A 23,420-nucleotide genomic window follows, 5' to 3' on the forward strand; every position below is an offset into this window, starting at 1 on the left:
GAGGAAATGGAGAGACGAAGACCTGGGCCACGGCCCCGCTCCCCGTTGACCCTGTTCTCCTCACCGAGCGGTAGTGAGCCGGCCTCCGAAAACCTGCCTTTTGGAGAGGTGTCCTCACCCTCGCTTCATAGTGTTTGCCTTTTGCTAAACGGACGTAATGTGTTTTAACGTAGGCTTCAAAGCTGGGAAGAAAAGTTGTCTTTTAAATGCGGTGCGTGTAGTAAAAAGCAAAATACTAGGAAAGGGTGAATCATCTGTCCATGCAAACCCGGATCCTAACAGCGCATTAAACAGCCAGAAGAGTAAATGCTTTGAAATAAATGCCCAAAATCAGCATTTTGTTTCATTAAATGAAACTTGAATTATATCCTAGAAAACCTGGGGAAGTCAGCCTGCTGACTTCGAGGTGAAGTCACCCCACGAACGTGTCCCGTGTTGGTTGTTACCCCCCCGGCGCCACATCGCTGCAGGCGGGCAGAGCGCTTTCGGGGTGCGCTGATCGGTCGAGCCTCTGTTCCCACTTGTGCGGACCAGGCCCCGCCGCTCCCGAGGGGCTCCCCCGCTCCGCGTATTCCGCTCTTTCCGCCAGTCCCACCGGACCGTTATAGAACCCCATAGGGAAAAAGCGTTTCCAGCGGGCCGGTTAGCTCAGTTGGTTAGAGCGTGGTGCTAATAACGCCAAGGTCGCGGGTTCGATCCCCGTACGGGCCACGCAAGTCTTTTCTTCTTCCGTGCTGCCGGGTTTGTCCCAGCGGCTCCCGGGCCGCGCGGCGCTGCCGCTGCGCAAGGACGCGGCGGGGTGGGGGGCGCTCCGCGAGCGCGGCCGCAGCCCGGGCCCGCCCCCGCGGCGTGGCCGTCCCTGGCCCTGCGAGGGCGGCTGCCACGCCGGCGGGGCTGCGGCGTGCGCGGGTCACCCCTGTGGGCACCTTTTCTTGCGTGGGGCTGCTGCTTCACGCGTGGCACACGCTCGCGCGCACCTTGCTGCTCGGCCTCGCGCCCCGCGGGCGGGTGAAGCCCCCCCCCCCAGGGAGCGAGGCGCGCCGCGGAGCCCGGGCTTTGCCCCGAGAGAGGGACCCCCCTCGCGTGAGCTCCCTCCACCCGGTGGATGCCGCGCGTGGGTCCCGGCGCCGCGCGCTCCGGCCGCCGCACCGCCGCAGGTTTTTGCCCCCGCGCGGCCGCCGTCGGTGCTGGGCGGCCCCGCCCCAGGGGCGCGGCGGGCCGCTGCCGGGGGCGCCATTGGCCCGCGTGCCGCCGGTGCCCCTCGCTTCGCCCCGCGCCTCCGAGACCTCCCGGGGGGGGCCGATGCGGCTCCCGCCTGCTGACGCCTGCCAAGATGGCGGCTCCTGAGGAGGGGGGCGCCGAGGCGCCGCCGCCCCCTCCTCCCGCTGAAGACGAGCCCCCCGGAGGGGCGGCTGCCGCCGCCTGCGGGGTTCCCCTTAGCGTGGCGGCGGGCAGGGCCGCCCCGGCGGCGGCGAAAGGCGGGGGCGCGGTGGGGCCCGCCGACCCGCCGCCCCCCGCGGAGGGCCCGGAGCTGCTGGCGGTGACGGAGGAGCTGGTGCAGAGCCTGGCCGCCCTGGAAGCCGGTGCGGCGGCGGCCGGCACCGTCCTCTACCTGCAGGCGGACGGGAGCCTGGTGGAGGGCGCGGGGCTGAGCGCCGAGGAGCAGCGGCGGCTGCTGGAGCAGCTGCTGGCCGCCGCCGAGAGCCCGGGGCTGGGCACGGCGGAGCCGCCGCCCCCGCCGCCTCGGCACGCCGCCACGCCGCTGGCCCCCGCGGAGCTCCAGCGGGTCATCGAGCAAGTGAGCAAGGCCCAGGAGCAGCAGAAGCCGCCGCCGGCAGCCGCCCCGCTGGAGCCCTGCCCGGGGCCGCCGCCCTCCCGCGGCGGGGGGTGTCCGCCGCCCCGGGACGCTGGCCCGCTGCCGCCGCAGGCCTGCGGGGCCGCCCCGCCGCTGGCCAGCATCATGCACAACGCCGCCCAGCAGCTGCAGAGCGTGGCCCAGCAGGTCGCCATGCAGCAGGGCAAAGCCATGGCGGCCGCCCGGCTCCTCCCGCAGAAGGTAACCGAGGCGGGGGCTGGGGAGGGAGGGAGCCTGCGGCGCCCGCTTGGTGATGAAATCCACCGCCGCGGGCAGGTCTCGGGGGGGTGTGTGTGTGTAATTTTTTAAATCTTGGGTTTTTGCCTTCTTTCTCAGTCACACCTGCCCTTGGGGTGTAGACTTGAGTCTCGCAGCTGAAAGAACTTTCAGCGTGGTTTAGAAGAATCCGCGTTTGAACGTAGATACTAGCTGCTGCGGTCAGTATGTCGGTCTGACTACACGTGCAGCTAAAACAGCTTGGAAGAGCTGTTTCGTAGCGGTTTAGTGGTGATGCGCGGGTAGATAATGCGTGCCTCTCTTAAAGAAGGTGACAGTACCGGCGCTTTCGGCCCATGTTCTGGGGTGCAGGGGTTGTCAAACGATTGGTTTGAGCTGAGGCAGAAGTTTGGGTGAGGAGACTGTGAGGGAGGTGAACAGTAACACATACCTCCTCTTAATCATCATCACCAAGTTCTTTTTGAACAGAGCACTTATGACAGTATGTCCTGGATCTGGTATTCGGCCTGTGTCATTTAGCAGTTCTCCTGCGTTTGGTTTGCTGAAGGTTATGAATCTGCCTGGGTGACGGCATTGACCCTGCTATTCCTGCTAGGGCTGCTAGCAGGAAACAGGGCTGCGACATGGCCTAAGAGCAGACTTCACATGCTTTAGTTGAACAGCAGTCACATCAGTAAATGTGCAGGAAAGCCCGTAGCTGTAAGGAAGGGCATCTGTGCTTTGATGTTAAATCTGTGCTTTGATGTGTTGAAATGGAAAACTAATGATGTGCATTGGTTTCTTTGTGCTTTGCTTTAAGGGCATGTGTGTATCATCTTGATAAGTATTGTCTTTATTTGTAACTACTGTATTTGTGTAATCTCAACTCTTCCTTTTTTCCACAAAAGCAGCTGGAAGCCATTTGTGTCCAAGTTCAGCCAGGACAGATGAAGGAAACTGAAAGGCCAATGCCATCATTGGCACCAATCCAGCCCAAAACTATAACGCTGAGTCAGTCGGTTGGTAGAAATTCTAGCATACCAGGACTTGGCATTATTAATCCTCAGATAATTAGGATACAGCCTGTTACAGGAACTGAGCAGCAGCAGCTATTCCTGCATAGTTCTTCTGAGTCTCCAATTCAGTTGCTTATGCAGAGACCTTTACCAGCTCATGGATCGGTGTCTGTGAACAAGATTCCCCCATCTAAGATGCTAAATGGACAGAAAGTTACACGTGCCACAGTATCGGCTACGAGGTCTCCAAACATTACCATGGTTGCAGCCAGTTCAGCAAATACTCTGATACCATGCCTTGAAAAAAAACAAAAAGATGACAAGTTAAAAAAATCCTTGAAAGTGAAAACTCGTTCTGGACGGATTTCACGCCCCCCAAAATACAAAGCTAAAGATTATAAATTCATTAAAATGGAGGATTTGGCTGATGGTCATCAGTCTGATTCTGATGACTACTCTGAGCTGAGTATAGAAGATGATGAAGAAGGGAAGGTGAAGGGAAAGGATGCATTATTCAGTTCTTCAAATTATAATCTGAAACCCAAAATGTTTAAGTGTCAGACTTGTGAAAAATCCTATATAGGAAAAGGAGGATTAGCAAGACATTATAAACTTAACCCAGGCCATGGACAGCTGGAGTCTTCACCTCAAAAAATACCTTTAAATAAGCCTAATGGAAGTATATTTGTGGACAATACCCGTGGAATAAGAGAGGAAATGATGAGTCCGGCACATTTAGATTCAATTGCTGTCACTTTAAATAATGAAAATGCACTAGGTACCAATCTGGAAGAAACTGTTGATTCGAAGGCTGGAGAACAGGTAAGGTGTGTTACTCAGAAAAGCTGTCAGTTCTGTGGAAAGTAGAATGACAGTTTTGTAGCCACATAGTCTTGTACTGCTCAGAAATACCAACTGATATTCTAAATTAAATTTCCCATTAAAGTACTTTGAAAATAAAATTATTGTCTCTTGCAATGTGGCAGGAATAGTGTTCTTCCACAGGCACATAAAACAAATTGTTCACTGAGTTAATTTGTTACTGATTTTCTGACATACAGTTTTTGGATTGAAAAAACCTTGTCTGCATAAATAGCATTCTTCTCTGCATTTGGATAAGAATGCTGTGTTGTTCAGTTACAGCCTTTAGCACGATAGACAGCAAGACATCGTCTGCTCTATGAATTTCTGTTACTGAGAAAGATTTTTCTGTGATGACACTTGCTTGGAATCTAGCACTGGACCACAGCTTTTCCTAGGGCGGGTTTTGAAAGTGTGGCTTAACTACCCCTGCAAACCAGATATGTTGAAACTTGAGTCTCTGGGTTGGAAGCTACTTTAGCTGCAAATTTTTTTCCGTCATGTTTTAAGCTGGTCACTTCAAAGTAAAGTTTCTGTTTTAATATTAAAATGACTCTTTAACATCTTGCAGCAAGAGCTGATAGAACTGCTGTCCAGTAAAAAATACTCATTTAGATGTAGCAGTGTCACATTTATTACTTTTATCTGTAAATGTGAAGTTGTTCTCAGAAATGTGAAAATTTACAGTTTAAGATGCCAATGCAGCAAACAAGCCTCCCCCATCCTCTACACTCTTCTGTCATCTTTGGAAAAAGAGAATTGCCGAATACTGAAGTCTGCTCTCTGCATTGTTATGTAGTTGTTACTTCCCTGTGCAGCACTTATTTTCATCAGGATGATGGGAATTTAGAAAAATGTCAGTTAGTCTTTTAAGTAATGCTGCTACTGACTGCTAGATTGCTATTGTACCTGCCACTTTTAACTGGCAGATACGGGTTCTACAAATTTGCAGTTTAACTCACTGATTTTGTTACAGGTTTTGGGCAGGTAAATACTCTCTAGAAGGAATAGAAGGATTATTAAAACTCGTACATTGATGCAGACAGGAAGGCAATCAAGATCCTCACACTCAACCTGGTCTGATGTCATATTTAGAACTAATTTAGCAATTTAATCCCTGGATAGAACTGACATAAATTTGCCCTTTTTAGAACTTTCCTAATCACTAGAATAGTAGGGAGCTACTGAATATTGGGATGAAAATGTACTGATTATGAAAAGAAGCCTGATAGACCTCAGTACTGTTTAAACTCTCTTAAAAAATATTGGGACGTTCTTAGAAATTCTAGCTTGGAAGGGAAGACAAGATGTGTTCAGTAAGAAATCACTGCTTGGATCAGTAAAAAATTTTGCACTGAAATCACAATGATAACTTAAAAATAGAAAATGTTGAGTTTGCCATGTGGTCTTACAACAGAAGTTGCTGCTTAGCTGTGTTCTTAGGGAAGACCAAGGATTTTGAAATGTGGAAACTGGGCAATATATTTTGAATTTTAGTTACCAGACTTGTCACTGTTCATGGCTGTTCAGAATTTTTGTCTTCAGGTCTTCATGCTTTGACATAGTTACAATGAAATCCAAATTTTTCTTTGGGTATGTTTTACTGCTAATTAAGCAGTAAATTACTGCTGATTATTTCTACAACCTCCTTTGAAGAGGACATACTTTAATATTTTTGAAGTAAACGTATTTAACCAACATAAAACAGCTCTTTAACTATATTCCCTTAATCTCTGTATTTTGTATGACATTTTGTGGATCAAAAATGCTAACTTTGCAAATAATGGCATCTATGTGTTGCAGAAGTAGCAGTCTTACTAATGTATTGGATTTATTCCACAACTTTCTTTGCAGTTATCCCTGTATCCAGTTTTGCATTTATTTAATATGCTATTTATTGTTTGCATAGATGAACTTAATTATAAAATTGTCTTCCTCAAAACACTGTTTAAAATAGTGAATAAATACTTCTGTCTTTCTCTTAAGACTTGCAAGTCTGCAGAAAGCAGAACCTTTTTGGCAGAACAACAAAATGAAATCAGTTCAGGACACCGGGGACCCATAGCACCAAAAGGACCTGGAAGACCCAGACGACCAAAGAGACGTGGTCGACCAAGGATGGGTGGAAGATCCAGGTGTTCTGGAAGGCTTAGCAGACCTGGTCAGTCCCCTTCAAAGTCACTTAGTAGTGTGTCAGCAGAACACAATGTATTCAGAAGAAAAGCTAGGTTAAAAGAGGTATGGTTCTCTTCTGCAATTACTTCACAAGTATTTTCTCCCTGCCCTCTTTTTTTTTTTTTCTGTTTTTTTTTTAATCACTTATTTTCAAGGAATCATTTTCAAAAAGATTTTTTTTTTAAAAAAAATTTTTTTTTTTTTTGTACATCCTTGTGTACTGACAAGATGAAAGCCTAAGATGTCTTCTAAGAAGAAAACATTAAGTTGTCTTTTAAGGAAAAAGTACTTCTAGCAGAACACTGGACAAAGGGAAAATTGGAACTCAGTCTGGAAAGGGACTTTTGACGTGTGGATATACTCTTGCTATCCTTTTTGTGGAGAAGGAAAGTTACTAGCTACTATTATGTATCTCCTCCAACACAGTAAAAAGAAATAAACCCTACTGAATTTGGACAACATAAAAAAAGAAAAAAAAAAAACAAAAAACAACCCACAAAAGAAGCTCTCAGGGGAGGACAGAATGGGGATTAAAATCCATGCAACTAACAGAGTTTTTTGTTTGTTTCCTGTGTGTTGTGGAAGATCCTTTAGGGCTACTAAATCTACTGATGTTGCTCTTCTGTGCATTGGCAACATTTGTGGTACCGAGTTTTGTCTGTATATGGGTAGTAACTGTTTTGAGGTTTTCTAATTTATCTCCTCTTTTGGTGTTATGTTTGCATCTATTCTCAAAGCTGCTTAAACATATGGTGTATCTTTCAAAAAAAGTAGTGATATTTTATGTTCTGAATGTGGGATGCATAACCTCTCTAGGCCACTTTGCTCTAATAAACTCATTCTGGCTTTTGACAGCTAATACAACAGTGCGATAATGAAGACTTAATGGAGCTGGCTCTCCCACGTCTTACGAAGCTTGTTACAGTATATGAATTTCTGTTGATGAAGGTGAGTTTTTTTTATGTAAAAATTTTAAATTATTTTAGGGACGCTTCCGTTAGTATACATAAAAAAACTCCTTTAGAGAGGTATCTGAATTTCCTAAGTTAGAGTTGCGCAGAATGTAGATGTTCTATACATCACATCAGTCTTACACAGGCAAAACTCTGGTAGGTCTCTTGGTTGAAAGCCTTGCTTTTTGCTGCCTGGTTCAGTGGCATTTTTGAATATTCCATAATCTTTTGACTTGAATGTTTCTATTTTAAAAAGTTGACCAAAACAAACTGAGAGATTTTAATTTCATATTTTTTTAAATATAGGGAGGGGGAAACAAACCCGTTCTTTTCCCCTCTTATTTCTAGGTTGAAAAGGGGTATCCAGCCAAAGCTTACTTCCCAGATGTGTATAGGGAATTTGAAGACTTGCATAATATGGTAAAGAAAATGGCTTACGATCACCTCAGTAATTCTGATTTGCTGAGTTGCCAGCAGCCTGTTGAAATAAAAGATGCTAAGGTAATAAAGCACTCTATTTGGAACTGTGATTTTTTTTTTGTTTTGTTTTATTTATTTTAGATGCTTTGCATTTTCATTTTTGTCTGATAAGCTTTGCAATGCTGGTAAAGTTATTTGAAGAAAACACGTTTTTGATGAGCAAAAATGGACATTATTGTAAAAAGTCAAACAACTAACCAAAAAGAAACCCATAATAAAACTACAATTCTAGTTTATGGTAGTAGATACAACTAGAAATATGATATGTCTTGCCTATCTAGAGTAGTATGAAACTGCATGTTACTGCAAGGTGTATTTAGCATTAACTGCTAATAAAAGCACATCTTGATGTTTGATTAGGGAGGGGGCTGTATTTAAAAGGAGCGGCCTTGATTTAAAGGGATAAGTGCTTTCATTGAATGAAACTGAATGCATCTATGCGGTTCAGTGTTGTACTAACATATATGAAAGGTAGTGAATACATTAATAAAACTGTGAACTACTATTTCAGTTACTCTTCAGGTTCGTTGTTTATGCAGCTGTATCTAGAAAAACAATGTAGGTTTGATTTTTCTGGTGGTTGTTTTTTGGTTTGGTTCTTTTTTTAATGTGGATCTGTTTATCCTTATGGATCTTCATCAATCTGCGTTCCCCTTGCTTAGACTAAAACAGCTCATTGTACATAACATTTTTTGTTTTCCCTTCTCTGTTTCCAGTAGTGAAAACACTATTTTATATACTACCTCCAACAAAATTTGTAAACAGTGTGCTCATTAAGGTACATCAGCACTGAACTTGCAACTACTATGGGAGGGGAACATACTGAAAAACTCGGAGTAGGGATGGTGGAGATAAGATTTTGTTTTTTATAATAATCCTGGTTTAAAAAATTAAGTCCTGTATGGATTGTTAGCAGTGGTTAATATTTATTTTTCAGAATAAATCATGATGTTCACTTACATATGAAAAAAATTCCTAGAATTACTGCATGCTCATCTGGCTATCTTGTAATTAACACTGATGTTTCTCTTTGGAGAAATGAAGTTGCACCAAATAAAGGGATGCTGTTGATACTGGCAGTCCCAAAATGTTTTGAACCTCTTTCTTGCTTCTCTTCAGTGTTAATGTGCATTCTTAATACAGAATTATGCTCTTTAAAAAAGCAAAAAACAACCACAAACCAAACCAAACTCCAAAGCAAACAAACAAAACAACCCAGCCTTGAGAAGTTGTGTAGTAGTAGTACACCTACATAGGCATGAAGCACAGGAATGGGGGGGGGGGGGGGGGGGGCAGGAAATCCTAAACTGTTAAGAGATACGCTTAAATAGAAAGACTTATATGTTTTTTAAATAATGGAAAGCCTCCACAGTGTTTTTTATTAAACTCTGCTCTTAGTAATTGTCTCTGGATTCTATATATAACCATTGTACTCCTAATTCTTTCAAGTTTGCCTGTTAATATTCACCTTCAAATGAAGGTCGTGTTCTATTAATACGGAGGCTAGTAGAAAACATGGGAGTCTAGATACTTCATTGAGCTGTGATGATTGATTGTCAGATTAGACCCTGTGTAATTCTAGTTGTTTTAAGAAAACGAATCAGTATTTCAGCATTCATGTATTCAGATTGGAGAGGCTAACTTTTACTTTTTTCCTATAACTGTTTTTAAAGGTTGCTGAATCACTAGGAATTACAGAAATACTCACTGGAGAACAAAAGACGCAAGGTGTAGACTCTTGTTCACAATGTATAACTAAAATGGTTAGTGAGCAAGTGCCTGTGGAGATATTGGGACAAAAACGGTTAGCTGAGGTATGGAATACCTTTGTGAAAACTAAAACCAAAACTAAGACAAATTAAAACTTTGTAAAACACATAATTATTCCTTACAAAATCATACTAGTATTATCTGACTGGTGTTAAAGTAAGGCTTTCATGGTGCTTGGAGTTTGGAAATACTTAAAGCTACCCTCTACTGTGGTATCGTCGCAGAGCATATGAACTGGCATGCTAAGTATGTACGTTGGGAAGATATTGGTAGCACTCAGGACAGAATCTCAAAGGCTTGCAGGTAATCTCATGATACAAGGAAGAAAGAATTTTGTTCAGGTACTAGCAAATGGACGCCCCACAGTGAGAAGGATACTCAGATTCTAATAACTTGTATTGAGTAAACAGGCTAACCTACAGCAGGCTCGAACGTTGGAGAAGTGGTTGCTCTGCTAATTGGTGGTAGAGGTGCATGAAAACAGTTCCTTTCTTTCTAACAAGCCAGTTGACCAGATTTAGCCTGTCTACAGCTGTAGCAGGGAGCTGTTTCCTCTTCTTGAAAGTCACATCTCTCTGGTTCATCCCCTTAACTGTTCTACTTTTTATTTCATCCAGACTAGTTTCTGGTGGTGGATAAATAAGACTAGTGCTTTTCCATTTTCTGCCTGTGGTTAAATTTGAAGAGCTGACCAGTCTTCCTTCACTACAAAACAATGCTGGGCAGGTTGTTCACAGCCTTTTACTGAAGTTGGAGAGAGAGCTTATAGCAGTACACACTGTACAGTTAATCACAAAGGCTCAGACAGAATCTTGATGTTGAAGCAAAGGCAGATTGTTTCAACCAAATACCAAAGTAATCGTAGTGTTTTGGCAAAGTGAGGGCTGTGTTTAAACCTTTACCTTTTAGGAAAGCCTTTAGTGTAAAATCTCGTTTTCAAGGATAGTATCAGTTCACTGCCATGAAGCACCCACAGTTAGTTTGTGATCTTTTCCAATATTGTCAGCTGTTATGGTGGCAGCCAGTTAATTATCTCTTGTGTTGACAGAGCTCAGGGGAGGAACTGTTGCCATCGGCCAAAAGGACCAAGTTAGAAGATGTAATGGAGAATGTGAATAATGCTTATGCCAGTCAAGATGAAGTGAAAGAAAAGAGTGGGAATTTGTGTACGCTGTTTGAAAAAGATGGTAACCTTTTCAGATTTTTCCAATTCTGTTCTGTTTGTGGAGGAGCTGAAAAAAATTTTTGTTCTTCAAAGCTACTGTGTTTTTTGTCTTAAGGTTTCATTTCTTAACCTGCTTCCCAGGTCCTTCAAAAGCAGCTGTTTAACTGGAAAGGCCTCATGGCAGGGGAAAAAAGTTATGGATGGTGCATATCACAGCAGTAGTTCAATTCTGAATGCATGATAATCCAGTTATTGCTACTACTGCAGCACTATGAGAATAGTACTGTCCTCTACGCGTACTTCCTGAATGCTTCCTGTCTGCCCTATCCCTTATAGTGGAGATGGTGCACGACCTTTGTGTCAGCAGTGGGAGAGCAGAGGAAGAGGAAGCAGTGTGTGTGTCCTTCCTCTTTGCCCCAACAGGCTGCAAGAGCAGAATCATCAGAGCTTTGTGGATCCTGGGGGAGAGGGCGAGAGCTGGTGCACGCTGTCCTGTGTTCCAGGGGAGATGCAGGACCTTAAGATTGGAATTGAGGCATGATTTGCACCACAGTCTTTGGGTGGTTGCCTTTTTTTTTTTTTTTTTTTTTTAATCCCTTGTCTCTATTCTGCCTACCCCTCAGATTGGCAGGGTAACTGGATTAGAAAGGAAAGAGAGATGGGTTCCCAGCTGTCATCTCCCAAAACTCCACTGGACTTTTATGCAGAAGTGCTGCAGTAATTCAGAGGCGTTACGATCACTGTTGGGAAAGATTCCAGCCCTTGCCCGTCCCTAGCAAGATGTGTATATCAGCACTGTCCTCTTGCTTTCTAAATATCTTTTTCTGGTGTTGCTGTAAGCCGCTTTCCTTTTGCCTTTTGCACATCTTTCTGTCAATGGTTGTGTTTTCGTTTTCCCCCTTACTTTATTTTTCTTTCTCTGAAAGGCTCTCTGCATGACCACGCTTATTTCTTGTTGTATTACAATTTTCTTCTGGGCTACGAGTTTTCTGAACTTTGTTTCACTTGCATCTGCTAGTAGGGCTTTTGCTAGTCTACAGTACAAAAAGTTAAAAATGGCCCTTCTGCAGTTAGGCCTCCTTTGTTGTGCAGTTATATCTTTCATAACAAAAAAACCCAAACCCAACCTACTTGTTCCTTTTGATCTTCAATAATAAAAACTGACAGCTCATGCTACTGCAGCTTAGTAGTTATTGTTCAACTACCTACTGGGTTTGTGAGCTGGCTGTTGGTCCAGGTCAAATAACTGGTAGAACACACTAAATTTCTAGTGTTGTACCTTTTCTGTCACAGGATGAAAGTGCTCCTGGAGCTGTTAGCACAGCTAATTAGATATGTAGTAACTTAATGACATGTCTGAGTCCAGGATGAGCTTATCAGCAGAAATTTTATCAAGTTTAAATGCTTCTGTCAATTTACTAATGGTAATGGGGATGAGCAGCTGACAACTTTGTGCCTGGTATATTCTTTTATCTTTCAATGCTACCGGCTGTATGCCAGAAGGAAAAAATTATGTTTGACTTTCAGCCCACGTTGTTTTTGGGATTAAAAGAAGAATGCACCTCTTAATGTAAGGTCCCTTGGTATGGAAATGCTCAATATTATTTCACTATCCAAAAATTCCTTAGAGTATTTTTATACTGGCTTTCTCATTGGGAAGTGCTGTGAAACTCTTGTAAGGTGCTTCAGGTTTGCTAATTTGGGGGAAGAAAGCAGGGAAGTAGTCTAGCTTTTCCTCCAAAATTATTGCTGAAAAATAATTTTTTGGACATGCAACATTAGATTGCCCAACAAAATTGTATTTCTTTCACCTTTTCAGGTTTTAATCCATTAAATGGAGAAATCCTGCTTTCAGAAGACAGGCATATCACTTGCTGCACAACTGGAAGTACATTACCGGCAGCAGAGGAACATAATTCACTTGCTGATTCAAGAGTTAAAATCGAAGCTGAAAATTCAGGTACCTTCTCCCAGACTGTGAAAATGAGGATAGAGTATTCCCAACCTGTGAACATACAGGGACCAGATATGGCAGGCGACGCGTCTCTGCTGCATACTGAAGTTGTATTGCCTGTTGAAGCAGATGGCTCATCTGAACTAGTTCAAGCGCACTTCGTGAGTGAGAACGCAGCAGGTGGACTGTCAGCTCCTGAACTCTGCAACTCTGTCTCAGAGAATGCAATGGGCAGTCAGAGCGCTGACATACCAATGAGCGAAGAAAACGGTCACAATCAAAAATATCAGAAACTGCAAGAAGAAAACCGTAATTTTGCAATTAAAGAACATTCTGAACAACTTCATAATGCTGATATGAGTGATGAGGTACAGGAACTTGAAAAAGTTTTTTCAACAAACATTGTGCCAATAAACTACCCACATAGTGCTCAGCCTGAGTCGCACCAGAATGCTGTCCAGGAAGCCTCCCTGTCTGCTCATGTGAACCATGAAAACTCTTTTAAAAACATGAACGAATTTTCTTGTGGGACAGAGGAACAACATGAGCTGGAGAATACAGTTACTGTAGATGAAGCTGTAGCCTTTGAGATTACTGATGAGAGCCATGATTTTTTGTCTCAGGGACATGAACAGATTTTTATTCAGACTTCAGATGGGCTTATCTTGTCTCATCCAGATACTGCTGTTTTGTCTCAGGCAGAAGGCATCGTTATTGTAACCGATTCCAATGGTACTACAATGCACATTCGCACACCTGAGGGGATACCTTTGGAAACCGTGGAAGCACTACTGGCAATGGAAGCGGATGGCCAAAGTGAAGATATTTTGCTCTCGCAAAGTGAATTGGAGCCATAAATTAGAAAACTGTATATGCTTTCTTCTGGAAAAGACTGACTCTATAAAATGTATATTTTTCTAATGTGAATACTGAAATAATTGAAATTTAACTTATTTGTAAACTGTTTCTATGCCCTGTACTTTTTATAACTTATGTTTATATAAATCTAGCAGCATTGCAACCAAAAATTCTAGAATTAACATCGTTCTATTTGCTTTATATGTTGGGGGTGGTTGGAAAGTGGAAATCTGTCAACCCTAAAACTGTTGCACTATTCCCTTTTGTTACATAATTCCTTTTCTCTCTAGCCATCTAAAAATGCAGTAAGTTGTACTGCTGTTCAGCAGTGATGTGCTGTGTACTGGCAAGCTGTATATGGGTAAAATAAAAACCATATTAGAAATGTGCATTTTCTGTGCTGTTAAGATGACAAAACACTTTGTTATTGCACTTTCTTAAAGCTAGCTTGAATATTGATTAGCATCTAAACTTGATGTGCATAAATCTGCCTGGAAAAATAGGCAGTTTTAAATATAATCCACATTTGTGCATTCCAGGAACGATGTGACAGCCTAGCTGATCCTTACTTAAATAAGCAACCACTGAGTTAGAGACAAAAATAGCCTCAAACAAGATCTGATTTGTACTGAACTGTTGGAAATGTATTTCAGGATGCTTGTCTCATGTTCAGCCACACCTTCAAAAATTGCTGTTACTTAGACAGAAATGGGAAGGTGCGTAAGTAGTGATCTGATTTTCCTTAATGAGATACCAAATTCTTCTTTTACTTTAGTCCATGATGGTCTATTTTTGGTAGATTTGTATTATACTTTTTTCTTTCAGGTGATGCATCCTTTATCAGTTCTAAGCTTTGACCCTCCTAGTGACTCCATGCTGACCTGTACTATTTAATCATAATGAAAAGGTATCCTTGACTATAATCCCTGTTTCTCTGTGCAGAGAGAAAACTTACCAAATTACTTATTTACTGCTATCTTGTATTTTTGTCATACTTTCAGTATGTTGCTTGGATGATAATATTTTGTGGAGACCTCCCAGCAGCTTCTTGTCTAAGGCACTGTTTTATCTTTCAAAAAGCTTGGCAGGAAAAAAAGAACAGCCTTAAATGACCAGTATGTTTTGTTGATGAGCTATTGTAGACATTACCGAAAACTGGCCACATACCTTTTAAAATGTGTGCGTCACCTCATTGCTAAATACATGAGGCTACTGAGATAACTGGACAAATCAGCTAAAAGGACCTGTAATACGCAGGAGACTGTTCCTAAGTATGAACACTAATTTTTCATGGTCTTGTTACTGTGAAAAAACTTACACTAAAATTGAATCTAAACAAGAGAAAGGATAATTTAGAGATGGAAAAATCTGCTCTACTATACCTCTTTAACATGGTTTGGGGTTTTTTTTGTTGTTTTTCCTGTTTAGTTGGGGTTTGTTTTTTTTTTTTTTTCCCCTTAGTTGCATAAGTATAAGATAAATTCGATTAGCTAAAACACTGCATTTTATGTGTGGATGTGAAAGATGTCATCATATGTTAGTGAGCCTCCTGTCTGGTGGTTGGGTTTATGGTGGGTTTTATTTTGGGTTTTTTCTTCCTTTTTTTTTTTTTTTTTTTTTTTTTTTAAGGATGTGGTAGTGGCCAGAGCATACAGGCCTACCTTATAAGTGAAGATACCATACCAAGCAAGGTTCTGCTGGTCTTTCAAAGTTTAACTGCAATGAGCAATTCTTTATTACACTCTTTTGTACTGTCTAATAACTGCATCTGAGGGCTTCAAATGTAACAATCAGCTGCTTTTAGAGCTATAATGACAAAGCATCTCTGCAATGATTTTGCAGTAATCTTTCTGTGTCCGATAGCAGTCAGTGAGCAAGGGGGTCTGTGAATATGAAGACTCTTTTTGAAGAGCTTATTTCCTCTAAGAAACAAGAACAAATGATAACTTCCACCTGTGCAGAAAATGAAAATTTGCTTCAATTCTGCCTTCCCTATTGATTTACACATGCTGGGAAATACAATACACCTACTCTCATCTTAAAAGAACAATTCTATAAATGAACCAACCTTTTCTCCTTGGAAAATATTTTTCAAGTATGAAGGTGTTTCCATAGTGACAAGGGTCTGGCCATACTCAGATAAATTAAGGTGGCTGTTAAACTAGGTGGAATGCTTGCACAGAAAAATAATAAAACTCAACAAAAAGCTATTCATAACTGATTGTATTCTCCTTGAGCTACAGCACAATTTCTTTTTAGATGCCAGAAATTTGGGGTAAGAATAGAACACTATTAAGCTGTCAAAAACAACCCTGTTGTTGAATAGAGCAATGTGTTAAGAAAACTTTTCCAATTCATGTCTGTCTGTTCCGTTATTGCAGGAAATTCATGTATTCCCTTTACCAAGCTTACGGCGTTTTCAGCTTGGAACTAGTTACGTAAGTGACCCTGCTCTTCCTATCAGAAATCTGTTCCAGAATCTCTCAGTGTTTAATTAGATTTTTCTAGTGTCAAACCACAGTCATTATGGTCGTTTCATAGCAGTGTGCATTTCATGTCACTGTCTTAGTTCAAGTAGTTGTTTCAAGGAGATTCAAGGGTAAACACCTGTCAGGGCACAACAAGGAGTCAACAGGACTTAGAGATCTAAACAGTTTAGGTAGGAGCAGGTCATACAGGCAATCAGTAAGTGGGAGGAATTTAGATTATTAATCATAATGAAGTAAGCGGAAGGCCTAGATTCACTACACATTAGGGATTTAACTAAAAATTTGATGACATAGCTGCACGGTTTCCACATTGTAATACGCATTTCTGAATAGTGATAATTTGCAGTAGCAGCTACCAGTTATTAAAGGCTGGGTATGTGTAGCAGCTTAGCCATGCTAACCAGGTCTGACGTAACAGTACACTACAGTGGTCATTACGTCTTTAGGAGTGAAAGCAAATAAGGGTATTGAATTCCGCTTCAGCATTTAGCTTTTGCATTAACCTCTTTTCCAATAAAGCAGCATGAAAAAGAAAAGAATTTGAGCCATCGGCTCTTGTCATGTAAACGGCTAACCAAAAATACAGCAGGGGCACACCTTTAAACCAAAACCACCCAACATCAGAAACAGTAATTGAAGGAAAAACTCAATAAGTCCTATGACAGGAAGCAAACAATATAGGCTAAGGCCATGACTTGAAGCAGGTCATGTTTTTATTCAACAGACGCTTTCATGGAACATTTCTAAAAGAAAAAAGTTACAATGAATTAAAAGAGATGAGACCTTTTCACATAATGACTGTGGAATGGTGATCTGTTCTAAACCTTCCCAGTATGCTAGTTAAGGCTAGGATCCCTCTTGGAGAGAGATGTACCTAACCACACTATATTCAAAACCAAACCAGAATTTACACTAGTGTCTGTGACAGCTTTTCAGAACCACATACCAAACTGTGTGGATCCTTTTGGATCCACTCTTGGATCCTGCCTTTTGTGCTTTCCTTTCCTTTTCCCCATTTATAAAGCAAGTACAAAAGCACTAGCCCTGTTAAGTTGTGAAAAAGACCCAGCCCCATGGAAGATCAAGTAGTGCTGAATTTCTAGGTTGAAAGGGACAAGGTAGGTATTTTAGACTGTCAAGACTTGGGAAGTAGTTACATTCTTTGCTGTAGGTGTCTGTGTGAATTGAACCCCCCCCGCCCCGACCACCAAGTAGTGCTTATCTCTTTCTGATTATAGGGGACCTGGCCCCCTTGTAGCCTCTATTGCACTTAAAATGGATAAAGCAACCAAAACCAGATTGTCCCATGAAGAAAAAGGAGTATCAGCTGAGACAAAATCATACATACAAATAGAGAAAAACATTTTTAATAAGTTTTACAAAAATTCAACTTACTTGGTAAGCCTTGCAATTTGCCATTTCAGTTTCATGTAAGCATCATGAGAAGCAAGTCATGTAACATTTGAAATTCTAGCACTGCCTATGTCCTGTTTCTAGCAGCATGGCTTCAAGTAGTAGGTTGCTGCTGTTCTCGATATAAGGCTGGTATAACCATGATGATAAATAGACCATCATCAGATCCTGGTCAGCAGAATGAGCAATTTCTTGTACAATTGTTTGCTTGAGTTGTAGTTCCTTCTTGTACATTTCAGAGAGCTTCAGAGAAACCTCATCTGAAATGGATTGAAAAACCAAGCACACTGACCAGAACATTTCAGCAATTCTCTAAAAGTTAAATTATACTTGTGATATGTTGATCATTAAAAAAACCTTACCGTACATAAGCTATTGCCCATATTTAGACTTCTTGGTTTTTACAGCATTAATGATATTTGTACACTAGAATATAAAATGCTAAACAATTTCCTCAGCTTCTGGATATATTTTACACACTCGTGATTTTGACATGAATCTCCTTTTAATTCTAGAATAAGCAGTGGTATTGATTCTCAGGACCCACTGTAAAATTAGCACTTATAGCTATTCTTTCAAGTAACTGAAATTTGCTGTTAAAATTTGGTAATGCTATCTTGAAATACAAGCTTCACATTTTAGAGTAACTGTTGATTTGAGCTAATCTAAAGGATGTTCCCACATGCTGTCAGGCACTTTAGCAATGCCTGATCACCAATAAGCAATACCAACAGTGAAAAATAACAGTAAAACAACAACAGACCAAAACTGAAGTGTGTAATGTAAAAATTAATATTGTTACTAGTTATGTTAGTAATACTGGTAGGGGAGTTAAAATATATTTAAGTAATAACCTTTAATTGTTTGACTTTCTAAAAAATAGCCACATAAATTATTTTTAAAGACTGATCTTGTATTTCTAACTTAGCCTGAACTATCAGTACCTTCATGAGAATTTAGTCTTTCATGGAGTAGAGAGCATCACTAAATGATTCAGTCACAACGAGTGTTTTGACAGCAGTTGTCTTTGTCATTCTTACCCTTTTAAGCTGGCAGAAACTAATACCTAAGATTCCCACTAACTTGTGGTAGTGAAGTAAGAAGCAGGGCTTCACAGGGTATGACTTTTACTTCACAAAGGCAGCAGTTGGTTTGCACACAACCAGGCTTCTCTTGAATTCAAATAGTTTTAAAACTGCGGTAATACCAGTTGGGAGGCAGGTACCTTTTGCCATCAAGTGAATGCTAAAAGGATTGATATTAACAGCAGACAGTAACTGAACATTACTTTACTTGTCTTGACTGACACTGAAGTCAGAGGTATTTTTCTCTGGCTGCCTGAGAATCAGCTGAGGTATAGCTTATTCTTTGCATTCAAGGATTTCATTTCAGTGTCGAATAACAAGTCAAGTCAGTTAAGTCCATGGCTTAACACTACCAAGTTGCAAATACGTCTCTCCCTACAGAGGATATGGCTGTTGCAGCTTGGACGCTGTAAGCTGCTGACAAGCTTAGTTTTATGCTGTAATTGTTGCATGTCAGACACGCTTGGCAATTCATACAAGCGCTCATCAGCAGTAACCCTAAGCCAAGTGGTGCATTCATGTGTTTATTGATTAGTCAATTATAAAGGAGACAGATACACTCTCCCTCTCTCTTTAAGGCAAGACATCCAGATAAAAGGGTTTATTTTTCAGTCCTAAATTAGATGACGTCAATGACACAGTGCAATTAGCTAAGATAATCAATATTTTACTTACAGAAGTATGGTGTGGGCCACGTATGAAAGAAGGGTGCTGTGCAATTCCCAGCTCCATAATGGAATGTTTCCAAGTCACAAATTGCTTTAGTAGTTGAAGTAAGCTTTTCCATTTTCAATTGTATTTTTGTCTGAAAATGATGAACATGTAATGTTAGTGAACATCTTAAGAACATTAAGCTACTATAATCTTAAACATTTTTTTAAAACACACTATTTCTGAAGACTATTTAGTCTTAACATTTCTAATTCACTTTTTTTAACTCCAGACAGGAATCAAAGCTGGAATTTATATAAAGATTTAGCATGAGATACCCTAAAATTTTGAACACTGCAGATATGACTTACTGACTCTGATTTTGCATAATTCTTTTGTTTCCCCCATGTAGAAATATATTAAAGCCCTCTCATTTTTTCACCTCTCCCTGGGTTTTTCCTATAGCAATTACTGGGAAAAAATATCAGACTGTCTATGAACAAGTGTGGCACAAGCCCTATGAACACATGCTTTCTTACATTACCATGTCAAGATGACTTAAATTTGATTTCAAAAGATCAGCAGGTGAGAAAATTGACTACTACTACTATTGACAATATATCTAGGCTGACTTAACAGCTTGCTTTGAAAAACAGGTCATTCCATCCACTTCCTTCACATTCACCTGACCATGTGCATTACTGATGGGGACCATTATTTACAAGAAAATGGAGCTTGCAGGCAGTATCTTTAAGTCAAGAAGCTAAAATACAGATATTTCTATAAACTTGTAAGCTGGTACAAACCCATAAGGAATGAAAAATAAAATCTCTCTAATAGCTATGTTTAGTATCCAATCTAACACTGGCTGCTTAGACTCCTATTACCCGGGAGTAACAAAAAATTTCATCAACACACTTGGTAGTCTGAATACAAAACTACAAGGGGAAAAAAAAAAGGAAAAAACCCTAATTTACTGTTACTTTTTCCCACAGAACAAAATTTGAGGAAAATCTAGCTGCTTTCCTGCTATTCTAAACACTGAACTGGTATCCTGTCTATACAAAAAAAAATGATCTATCATCTTTTTAATGGGCCTCCCCTTTGACAGAAGGCTGTAAAAGTTATTTTTAATAAGAATTCTAAATTACAGTATCAGGCAAAAAAATACTCTTTTTGCTTCCTGTCAAACTGACAGGTGACATTAATTCATAGCATTGTATCCAGAAAAAAGGTGGGTTACATAATTATCTTGTTCTACTCTCCGGAGAAGTTCTGCACAGAAAATGCAGGTAGGCAGACTAAAAATATAACTGCGTTATGTCTGATCCAAGAGAGCTGCAAGGATATGATGGCAGGTGAAGCACTACTTTATGCTTTGTTGTTTGTTTTGTTCTAAACAGCAGGAATATTCAGGATGAGAAAACAGGTGCAGCTTTAGAATGCACTTTTTGTAATACTTGTTTTCAGAAGATCACTTTATAAAGAGAGGGTAGAATTATAAGAAGGCAGATGTAAAACCAGCTCTCAGTTTTACCAATCAAGCAAATAAATGATGCACACGTTTATAATCATTTAGGTTTGAAGCCAAAGAACTATGAATGAAAATCCCAATTTTCGTTTACAACAAATACTTGAGAACACTTCCTTATGTCATACTTGAACACACTTGGAATTGATTGATATTGATTAAGATTGAAAAATGAGCATTACCATATGCTTTAACGTCTCAAGTAATTCTAAACAGCAATTGTCCAGTTCTTCATTGTATTTTGGAGTTGGCTTTTTAGATTCTGTGGTACTGTTATCACATGCTATCTCCAGTTTGTTGTCTTGGAATCTAAAACAGAAACATAAGGCAGAGTAAAAATTGCATACAGGTTTACTCGAGCTGTGCAGATTTAAAATCCATGTGGTCTGATCCCACAAAATCTCTCTCTCACAGGCTCTTTATAAGAATTCCCACATAAAAGTAGTAAGAGACATAGCTAGTCATATAAGCAATTGGGGCTGGTACCATAATCTTCAGAGAAACATATAATTACTCTACCTTAGAGCATGTGCTTGAAAAAACAGTTGCAGGTGTTAAGATAACACCTATTCCCACTTTACCCTGCCCCTGTGTTGGAAGTTATTCTCTCATAATGGACGAGGTGTGCCCAAGCTTCAGCTGCTCCAGCTCACGATCTGGTGCCTCACCACAAACTCACCTTCCTGCACAATTTAAGCCAAGCCATTTAACTGTGAACCCAAGGCAGCTAAGGTGCACACACCTACCCTGTCTTGCTGACTTTCCCACGGCAGCTGTAAACTCAGTCAGGGGAGAGGGAGTTGCTAGAGAGCAGAAGCAACATCTGACACTATTACAGCAAAATATTCCTGAGCTTGTACCTGTCAGAACCCTGTCAGACAAGCCCTGTTCAGCCGTCAGGACTCTGGAGAAGTTTCTTCTCAAAACCCTGTTAGTTATGGGTTTTTCTTTACAGCATGAAGATAACTCTACCAAAGTGGGTTTTGTTGTTGTGGGGTTTTTTAAAATGATTGCTGTTACAACTTTTTTATCGATAAAAATCACTGATTCTTTCTTAAAGTCTGCTGAAATTGATTTTAGTGAAATTTGGTAATACTGGCCTCAGTGTAAATATGCAAGCGAGTAAGGAAACTCCCATGAGCTGAGATCTATACGATTAGATTCTAACTTTGTATATTATATAAGTACTTTAAATATCTGCTATGCTTATGTATAATAAACATTTTTAATTTCTTGTAAATACCATTACTTTGTGAGATTATTTTAATCTTTGAGACATTTATTGAATGTAAATCGTTTATGTAACCAAAAAGTGCACCTGCTGAGTTTGATCTAAGAGCTAGCTTAACCACTCAGACACGTTCTTTCCCCCATCTCCAAAACGAACTTTCTAGTGAAGAAAGCAGATTAATTTCTCAATAAAGGCAATCTTTATGCTGTCTTTACTTGTGTGTGTTATTAGCAGACTTACTGCTCACTGATCTTCATGTTGACTATTTTGCTTGCTGTAGCAAATCCATTATCGTTCAGTCTCTCCCATTTCATAATTAAATTATGCCAGTCTGCTGCATTATCTTTAATTTTTCTTGCACTGACAGATAAAACAGGTCTTCTTGGAGTACCATCAGCAGGACTTTTTGCTATATAAAAAAATAAAAGAAATTCAAGCCATCTAAAGCATACAGAAACAAATCAGTGTGCTGTCCAGCAGCTGTTTGTGTGAACGATCTCCTTGCTTTACTGCTGAAGTAAAACGGAATTTATATTGATCATCTTCAGTCATGAAACCTAATTTCTCATCTATCAGCTTGATTACTGTTCCCAAGGAAATGTTATTCGAAAAGTGCAAGCATGTTCTGAGATGTGATGCTGTAACCGGGCCAAGCAGCGGCTCGGCAGGACTGACCGATCCAGCGGCCCCTGTTAACATACGACAGCCAAACGCTAACGCCGCGTGCGGCGGTGAGAAATCACGGCAACGGTTACCGCACGCGTGCGGTGCTCACGCCACGGACTATGAACTAATTCACGTCTACACGTGAGCTTGAAGCGTCTTGGAGAAAGTGGGGCCCCGCTGAAGATGGGGGGTGCTGCCCCGCCGAGCGCAAGGCCCGCGCTTCCCGGGGTGTCCGCTGAGGACCGCGCAGCGACGGCGCCCGCTGACCTCCCGCACCGCCTCGGGGGAGGGCGGCCCCCGGCCCAGCTCCAGCAGCCGCGCCTTCAGCCTCGGGGCCCGCCCCAGGGAGCCCACACACGTGGCAAGACGCGGGTGTCACTCGCTCCTCCCGGGGGCACGACCGAGGTGCTGGGCGCCTTCCCCGCCCGCACCCACATCCACACACGGCCGTAAGGGGCTGGCGGAGCACCGCAGGCACCTCAGTTGTTTACTCAGGAAGCGCCAGGACGCGGCCCCTGGCTGCTCCCTGCTGCCCCAGGCCCCCCCGCCGCCCCTCGTTCCCACCGGGGAGCGGCCAACCCCAGGGCCCGGCGCTGCCGCTCGGCGGGGCGAGGGGACCAGCCCCCTCCCCAGCCGCCCTCCCTCACTCACCCGCCATGGCGGCGCCCCGCCACCCCGCGGAAGTGCGCTCACGTCCGGCCCCGCCCAGGCCCGGCCCCGCCGAGCGGCGCAGCCAGCCGGGGCCGCCGCCGCCTCGGGGCCTGGGCGACGCCGCGCTCCTTCCCTCCGCTCCCCGCCGGCAGCTGTGGCCGCCCCGCGCTCCTGAGGAGGTGAGTGGAGCCGCGTTTCCGCGGAGATGAGCGGGAGCCGCCTGAGGGTCTGCCCCGACTCTCGCTCCCCTCCCTGGTCGCCGCAAGCGGGGCCTGCCGCAGCTGCCTGTTGCGGCCGGGCTGAGCGGGCGAGCCCGGCGCGGCGGGGGGCGGAGCGGGCCGGCTCTCCCGCCCGGCTCGCCCTCGGGGAGCGCTGGCCTGAGGGTGTGCTGTGGCGGTTG

The 23,420-nt window shown here is 42.4% G+C and overlaps 3 protein-coding genes and 1 non-coding gene across 11 annotated transcripts in view; 3 read left to right on the forward strand and 1 right to left on the reverse strand.

Annotated features, from left to right (window-relative positions):
• Nucleotides 1-637: 637 nt before the first annotated feature.
• On the forward strand, nt 638-711 carry TRNAI-AAU (transfer RNA isoleucine (anticodon AAU)). Its single transcript has one exon. It is a non-coding gene; the product is annotated as a tRNA-Ile (tRNA).
• Nucleotides 712-1,241: 530 nt separating this feature from the next.
• On the forward strand, nt 1,242-13,692 carry ZNF839 (zinc finger protein 839). 2 transcript variants are annotated; one of them, XM_074868814.1, is made up of 8 exons: nt 1,242-2,056; nt 2,980-3,909; nt 5,935-6,186; nt 6,979-7,071; nt 7,425-7,577; nt 9,230-9,370; nt 10,375-10,513; nt 12,311-13,692. In XM_074868814.1, the coding sequence occupies exons 1-8, from the start codon at nt 1,334-1,336 to the stop codon at nt 13,300-13,302; spliced, it is 3,423 nt and encodes a 1,140-aa protein (XP_074724915.1). In that variant the 5' UTR covers nt 1,242-1,333; the 3' UTR covers nt 13,303-13,692. The 2 variants fall into 2 exon arrangements, with proteins under 2 accessions (XP_074724915.1, XP_074724916.1); XM_074868815.1 differs by having other exon boundaries at nt 2,983-3,909.
• Nucleotides 12,610-23,154, reverse strand: CINP (cyclin dependent kinase 2 interacting protein). Of its 3 annotated transcripts, none has more exons than XR_012628974.1 (6): nt 23,021-23,154; nt 21,944-22,112; nt 20,655-20,781; nt 18,966-19,095; nt 17,188-17,465; nt 12,610-12,738 (listed from the first exon to the last, which is right to left on the reverse strand). XR_012628974.1 is itself a non-coding variant. In XM_074868816.1 (5 exons), exons 1-5 carry the CDS (start codon nt 23,025-23,027, stop codon nt 17,263-17,265), a joined length of 636 nt encoding a protein of 211 aa, XP_074724917.1. In that variant the 5' UTR covers nt 23,028-23,154; the 3' UTR covers nt 17,144-17,262. The 3 variants fall into 3 exon arrangements, 1 of the variants encoding a protein (XP_074724917.1); XR_012628975.1 differs by lacking the exon at nt 12,610-12,738 and adding an exon at nt 16,484-16,535; XM_074868816.1 differs by lacking the exon at nt 12,610-12,738 and having other exon boundaries at nt 17,144-17,465.
• TECPR2 (tectonin beta-propeller repeat containing 2) overlaps nt 23,078-23,420 on the forward strand; it is a 43,881-nt gene continuing 43,538 nt past the window's right edge. For all 5 annotated transcript variants that reach the window (XR_012628972.1, XR_012628973.1, XM_074868809.1 and 2 more), the window contains exon 1: nt 23,078-23,199. The gene's annotated coding sequence lies outside the window, so the exon portion shown is untranslated. The remainder of the gene's footprint in view (nt 23,200-23,420) is intronic.

Source organism: Strix uralensis, chromosome 4 (genome assembly GCF_047716275.1).
Source record: "Strix uralensis isolate ZFMK-TIS-50842 chromosome 4, bStrUra1, whole genome shotgun sequence".
Classification (NCBI taxonomy): domain Eukaryota; kingdom Metazoa; phylum Chordata; class Aves; order Strigiformes; family Strigidae; genus Strix; species Strix uralensis.

Bases quoted from the DNA above. Each gene is read 5' to 3' on its own strand.
- ZNF839 (XM_074868814.1), top strand. From the start codon at position 1,334: ATGGCGGCTCCTGAGGAGGGGGGCGCCGAGGCGCCGCCGCCCCCTCCT. The intron at 6,187-6,978 runs GTATGGTTCTCT...GGCTTTTGACAG, and splicing joins GAAAAGCTAGGTTAAAAGAG to CTAATACAACAGTGCGATAA. The intron at 7,578-9,229 runs GTAATAAAGCAC...CTGTTTTTAAAG, and splicing joins TTGAAATAAAAGATGCTAAG to GTTGCTGAATCACTAGGAAT.
- CINP (XM_074868816.1), bottom strand. The intron at 20,782-21,943 runs GTAAGTCTGCTA...TTTCTGTTTTAG, and splicing joins AACATGAAGATCAGTGAGCA to ATTCCAAGACAACAAACTGG. The intron at 19,096-20,654 runs GTAATGCTCATT...CATCATTTTCAG, and splicing joins TTGAGACGTTAAAGCATATG to ACAAAAATACAATTGAAAAT.